At 41.0% G+C, this 7,509-nt stretch overlaps 1 protein-coding gene across 1 annotated transcript; it reads right to left on the bottom strand.

Moving 5' to 3' along the window:
* Nucleotides 1-2,012: 2,012 nt before the first annotated feature.
* LOC311231780 (lecithin retinol acyltransferase-like) lies at nt 2,013-3,234 on the bottom strand (the record flags this gene model as incomplete). The annotated part of the gene is given in 3 exon segments (XM_084318408.1): nt 2,013-2,177; nt 2,682-3,134; nt 3,136-3,234. Coding segments are annotated over 3 exon segments (717 nt in total).
* Nucleotides 3,235-7,509: the final 4,275 nt, after the last annotated feature.

Raw genomic sequence — 7,509 nt, forward strand, 5'->3', positions numbered from 1 at the left:
CGGTCATGTGCTTGTCTTGATTTCACAAGTCTGAGCACAGTGTATTGAGATTGAGGGGCTCTAATTAACTAAGAAGCCTGGACTATGGCAACTCCATTTTTTTTAAAAAGGTCAGAGCCTAAATAAACAGGCTACTAGGGGGCAGGGATAAAATGTATAATGATTTCATTATTGTTTTTCTTTCCCAGCCACATCTATGCCATAGAATCTCTCTATCTACCATATTGCAGATATGTTTGTTGTTAACCTCTGGGGATGGGATGGGGTGGGAACGTGGGAGGGGAGGGGGGAATGTGGGGGGGGGGGGGAAGGGGAAGGGTGGGGGAGGAAAATGTATAATATGTACAACTGAAATGTTCAATTGATTGATTGATTGAAAACTTTATTAACAGATTGCAGAATGGGTACAGTACAGTACAGCTCAAAACATACAATTGTTAAGGGGATGCAGACCAGAGAAAGACTTTCGTCTTGTTTACATCAGGGTCCCCCATTTTCAATTCATCATAACATATATGACATACATGACATACAGATAGACAGTAGGCTACTGCTACATTTATACATTTATGACATACCAGATTTGCAAATACAGTACTGTTTGTGATACGAAAAGAGTCCAGAAAAATTTACGTAGAAACTGTATATTGGAGGAGGTTGGGTAGGTGGGGTGGGGTTGGGGGGGACTGTACACTGTTTTTGAACGTGGGTAGTGATTCACATTCCTTTACAGCTTTGGGTAGGGCATTCCACATTGATTGACCGAATCTGGGTTTAACATGATTTGTGGAGCTCCCTCTGGTGTTGTGATCGTGGTATTCACTGACCTTTGGGAAGTATTTTGACATGTACATGGGTACCTTGGTCGTGTAGTGTATCTTGTAGACCAGGCCCATTGCAAGTTGCTGTACTCTGTCGTCTACTCTAAGCCATCCTAGGTTGTCAAAGTGGGCAGGGGTGAGGTGGGTTCTAGGAGTAAGGTCAAGCAGTAGTCTGACCAGTTTGTTTTGAGATGTTTGTAATTTTGTTTTTAGCGCCTTTGAGGTGCTTTGGTACCATGAGTTGCAAGCATAGTCGTAGTACCCTTGAATGAGTGCTCCTGCCAGAGTCTTCAGGGTATTCTTGTTTACCAGAGAGGAGATCCGGTACAAGAATCGAGTTCGTTGTTTGACTTTTTTTATTACATTGGATGCCATTTTGTCACAATATTTTCCTGTAATAAAGAAAGTTTACAAAAATAAACACTTTGTTCCAGTGATACATCTGTAATTGCTTGAAATTGTGTCATTATTACTGAGCATTTTTTTGTGTTTAATATGTGTAAAGTCACCATTTGGCAGATGTTGATACTGTTGTAATGCTATTTCTGGAAGTGGAGGAGTATACTGTCTATGATTACAGAGTGTAGACAGAGACTACATTTGGTTTATCATTTGAAAATAACATGTCCTTGCAAATAAGAGGAGCACCACTCCCCCGAGTGTGTTGAATGCAGTTGTCACACAAAATGGCAAAGAAATTATAAAATGTAATTTATTAACCATATTTACAACATTGGTTTAAAGAATACAAAATGCACTACTGCATTGTTAAAAGCGGCATTGTATTAGGCTATATGCATAACCACATTTGAATGTGCCTAATTTTACATACATCCCCATTGTAAACATTTCCTTATTGTCAGTAGGCTATAGGCTAAACAAAAATAAAATAGAAATAGGCTCATTTAAACAGTTTCAAATGTGTAACAGGAATATAGTCCCCTGATTGTCAAAAAGCACGTTGGGACAGAGCAAGTTGTCCATTCATGAAAATGTCACATTTAATTTTTTTTTTTTACATTGTCCTCTTGTTTATGGGTAGAAAATGATCACGTGTAACTTCACAGTAAATAGGCACCTGATAATGTTTATTATTCTACAACAAGGCATCGCGTGGAGTGACAATTAAGCACCACTCACAGAGTTTCCAGTCTTCTATATATAATGTTGTCCAGTGAATGTTCAGTGCACTCACTCAGCCAGCATCCATATGATCCATAGCGTAAAGGAAATGAGAATTGTGGGTAATGTAGTTGAGGGCGCCATGCCAAAGCAGACGATGGAGATAAGTCCTAGGAGAACTGTAATGATGACGCTCCGCGGGTCTCGAACGATACACTTCAAGCACTCGCAAAACTACAGAAGAGAGAAGCACAATGATTATTAGGCGATGTCATTCTAGTATTAGACTCATCAACAATTAACCAATATTATATTTATTCATGATTTAAAACTGATTATATATGGCTATTTTAATTTCTAATAAAAAACAGATAACCTACACAACATTATCTTTCGAATAGACCTAATGGGTATTTTAACCATTCATATGAACATAATTAATTCTGACGCATATTAGTGGAATGTATTATATTGTACTGAAATACCTTGACAGAGCTGAGCTTTGCTATGGGCTATTAATCTATATCAAATATGCCTTATCTGTATATTTATCGGCTGTGGGTTATTCATGCAAATGTGCATTACATATAAATATGCACTAATGACATTTCATTCTGATTAATGTTAAAGTTCGTTTTATGAGACGCATATTACAAGTTCATAAGAAAGTAATTAAAAAACACTCCGCCACAAAAAGAAAGACGTTTTCTCAAATTCTCAGCAAGGCTGTATTTATACCTTTTCTGTTTGTTGGCTCGTTGCACATCCATATCTGCAGTACGTCGCAAAGTGTTCACAGTTATTCCAGAGCAAACTGTATTTGATCGCTCCAATGAGTCGTTCAGCCCTCTTGGCGACCTCTTCGTTCGGAGACGCCAGCAGCTGTTTCTGGACCATTTGATCCTCCATATGATTTACGATTATTTTGGAGCCATATGCGAAATCTTCCACCGAGTCCACGCGCACCGTGGCGCACTTACACACGCACCCGAGGATGAGTCTCTTATTTGTGACGACTGTGTTGATCGTCTTCTCGTCGCTTGTAAGCACGGGTAGGATGTCGGGGATCAGATGAGCAACTTTGCTGTCACCCAAATAGATCCCAAAGTGAGTGAATAACGTCCTCGGCACCGCCAACAGGTCCCCTCTCTTCAAGGGCGATGGAGTGGCCATGTGTCCGCGTCGTGCGCGCTTGGCGCTCATCATCATCGACATCATCACCATCCGACAATTTCAACACAAAAAGTTTGAAGTTAGAGAGAAGGGGTAGAAATGTCAACAAGTGAATCATCATGAGGTTTCGGAGAAGGTATCCATGGGGTGCTCTGAGCGGTATAGTAGGCATCAGGGGCGTATTTGGCACGGGGGACGTGGCAATGGGTCCCCCCCATTTTTTCAGAATGCAGTTAATGTCCCCCCCCCCCGTCTGATTACCTGTATGCAAAGAGTAGTAGATGGCCCAGTAGAGCTGAGTCTGACTACCTGTTCTATTATTATGCAAAGAGCAGTAGATGGGGGTCGCATTCTTGCCCTGCAAGGGCCAAGTACCCACTCGCTAAAGTACTTGTCTTTGCATAATAATAGCTCGGGTCGTCAGCCTAGGTGTGTGTTAAAATACGTCAAACATATTGTTTACACTGTCTTTCTTCTATTATAACCCTCCCAAATCATATTCAGAAAGTATCACAGAGACTTCTATTGACCAAGGAATTAGTTATTATTTCGCGGTTTATTCACATAACGTTATATTGTTTACACTGTCTTTCTTCTATTATAACCCTCCCAAATCATATTCAGAAAGTATCACAGAGACTTCTATTGACCAAGGAATTAGTTATTATTTCGCGGTTTATTCACATAACGTTATATTGTTTACACTGTCTTTCTTCTATTATAACCCTCCCAAATCATATTCAGAAAGTATCACAGAGACTTCTATTGACCAAGGAATTAGTTATTATTTCGCGGTTTATTCACATAACGTTATATTGTTTACACTGTCTTTCTTCTATTATAACCCTCCCAAATCATATTCAGAAAGTATCACAGAGACTTCTATTGACCAAGGAATTAGTTATTATTTCGCGGTTTATTCACATAACGTTATATTGTTTACACTGTCTTTCTTCTATTATAACCCTCCCAAATCATATTCAGAAAGTATCACAGAGACTTCTATTGACCAAGGAATTAGTTATTATTTCGCGGTTTATTCACATAACGTTATATTGTTTACACTGTCTTTCTTCTATTATAACCCTCCCAAATCATATTCAGAAAGTATCACAGAGACTTCTATTGACCAAGGAATTAGTTATTATTTCGCGGTTTATTCACATAACGTTATATTGTTTACACTGTCTTTCTTCTATTATAACCCTCCCAAATCATATTCAGAAAGTATCACAGAGACTTCTATTGACCAAGGAATTAGTTATTATTTCGCGGTTTATTCACATAACGTTATATTGTTTACACTGTCTTTCTTCTATTATAACCCTCCCAAATCATATTCAGAAAGGCACACACAACATATTCCAGTTAACGGTATATTTTTTTAATGATTCGTTATGGCGTAATCAATACTTCCATGCGTATAAATTGCGTTCGCGACCTCCGTGTTTTGGGGGTAGTCATCAGAAACCTCGGATCCGGGATTCGCTCCCATCCGTCGGGCAAGAACTGTGGGTTTTCAGCCTCTCTCTCTGGAGCTTAACGGAGTTTCTGGAGGAGTTTCTGGAGGAGCTTGTCGCGGCTCATGCGCATGCGCACGCTCAACCAATCAGAGAGGGGCTTCGCTCAACCAATCAGAGAGGGGTCTGCAGAAATAGAGTTCAACCAATCAGAGAGGGGTCTGCAGAAATGCGGCTACGGGCCCTAACCCCCCCCCCCCCCCCCATCGACGTCACTCGCCACGCCCCCAAATCTGTCCCCGGCACACATTGAGAGAGAATTACGCCAGTGGTAGGCATGATGATGAGGCTTTTATCCTCAAGTTCGCAAGGAGGAGACGCAAGCTGCAGAACCCAAGAACACGATTGGCCACAAGCAACATATGGCAACGTATTTACCACACGACGTGCGTATTTCCTCTTGCGAAGAAGGCCATGCAAAGCAGAAGTCTGCATATTAATAAAACCACGTTACAACAAGCATAAACCAAACAGATTTTTTATTTTTTTATTGTGTTCAATCACTACAACAAGAGAATAATGGGCTATCTTTGTCATCCATTTAAAAAGAGAAAAGTATGTTGAGTAAAAAAAAAAAAAAAATCTAAATTACTCACTTGGAAAACGTTCACACACAATTGCTATTAAACAGATGCCCTATTTGGGATTGGGATTGATTGGGTGCAGGGGGTTGCAGGGACGGACTGTGACTTTTTGACCCAGACCTGCCCACCACAACCAGCTCAAGGATAGGCTACTCCACCTCCCCCGCCCCATTGATGCCCATACAAACACACCAGTCCTTAATACCACCCCTAGTATGCATAATGGTTATGGCAAACTCACAAGCAATTGTCATTAATGGTTTCCCCTGGCAATTCAAATGCCTCAGGTGTCCCTGTAGTTGTCTAGGCTACATTGATACAGCCCATCACAATGCCCATTTATGTAGTAAAGTCCAAAACAATTGTAGTGAAGTCGATAACAATATAAATAGAGTAATGCAGTAGGCTACACTACAGACAGCCTGATCACCACAAAGTCTATAACTGCAGTTTTTGATTCTCTCTCCCCCTGATTGGAGAACAGGGGGGAGAGACAGAGACACACACACACACACACACAAACACACACACACAGAGAGAGAGAGAGAGAGAGAGAGAGAGAGAGAGAGAGAGAGGGAGAAGACAAGAGAGATATAGGCTACAGAGAGTGGAGGCATACACAAACGGAGGGAGAGAGAGATAACTTAATTTTTACTGTACAAAAGTAGTCGGTAAACAGTTAGCAGGAAATAATCATTGTACTTACTCCATTCAGTGGAATGTGTGACACAATATTTTTGTAATCAGGCTCTGTGCTATCTGGCCGCCAGTTCAGTTTTGTTTTACTTTTTTCAGTCATTTTGTCTCCTTCAGGAAAGTTGGTCGGCCTCATTACTGGACATTGTGTGACCTGAAATTGATTGGTATAGTTACCGGTTCACAAGGAAGAGGAGGAGAGGAGAGCAGAGGAGAAGAAAGGAGGAGAGGGAACAGATTTTTTTTTTATAGGTCAGTGGTTGTAACTAATGGGAAATTAAGTTGTAATGGATTATCACTACTGGATGAATGAATGAATGAATGAATGAATGAATGAATGAATGAATGAATGAATGAATGAATGAATGAATGCATGAATGAATGAATGAATGAATGAATTAATGAATGAATGAATGAATGAATGAATGAATGAATGAAAACTGTATTTAACAGATTGCAGAATGGGTACAATACAGTACGGCTCAATGCACACAATTGTTAAGGGGATGCAGACCAGAGAAAGACGTGTGTCTTGTTTACATCAGGGTCCCCCATTTTCAGTTCATAGTGACATTTATGACATAGTTACACAACATACATGACATCATGACATGTATGGCATAGGGACATACATGACATACAGGTATTAGTACTGTTACATTTGTGACATATGCGATATGCAAATATACAGTACTGTTACCCATAGATCCTAACAGAGAATATATACATATGATGGGGAGGAGACTGTACATTAGGAGGAAAATATGCTGGTGTAGAATCAAAGTGGCCACATCACACTCAATGCCTCACGCTCTGGTTTTTGTATCATGGGCTGCTCACCTGGCCCAGAGTGACCGGAGCACCGCGACCGGCCCACCAGGATTTCTCCCGGCGCTCCCTACGATCAGTCGGCTATTTGGGGAATTGGATGACATGGTGACTCTCCCTGTCTCACATTACAAAATATTTATTTGATTAGATATTAGTATCTCAATAATAGGGGGGAGGGGGCAGTTGCAGGGAGCTTTAACTAAACTGAAATAAGTAGAAGACACAGGACTCTCAACATTCAAAGGAATAGAAAGACAATACAAAATGCTCAGCAGATGGACCAAGAAGAGCAATAAGTGGAGTATAGACAATAAATTGGTAACATCAGCACAAATGCAAGCAGCAGAACAGCACAGACACAAGAAGCAGAACAGACACAAGTAGCAGAACAGCACAGACACAAGCAGCAGAACAGACACAAGCAGCAGAACAGACACAAGCAGCAGAACAGCACAGACACAAGCAGCAGAACAGACACAAGCAGCAGAACAGCACAGACACAAGCAGCAGAACAGACACAAGCAGCAGAACAGCACAGACACAAGAAGCAGAACAGACACAAGCAGCAGAACAGAACAGACACAAGCAGCAGAACAGACACAAGCAGCAGAACAGACACAAGCAGCAGAACAGACACAAGCAGCAGAACAGACACAAGCAGCAGAACAGACACAAGAGGCAGAACAGACACAAGCAGCAGAAGAGCACAGACACAAGCAAGTGGCAGCACAAGACACCGCACATAACCGGAGAGAGGCCGGT

The sequence above is a fragment of the Notolepis coatsorum genome (assembly GCF_963971535.1).
Source record: "Notolepis coatsorum genome assembly, chromosome: 7".
In the NCBI taxonomy this organism is placed as follows: domain Eukaryota; kingdom Metazoa; phylum Chordata; class Actinopteri; order Aulopiformes; family Paralepididae; genus Notolepis; species Notolepis coatsorum.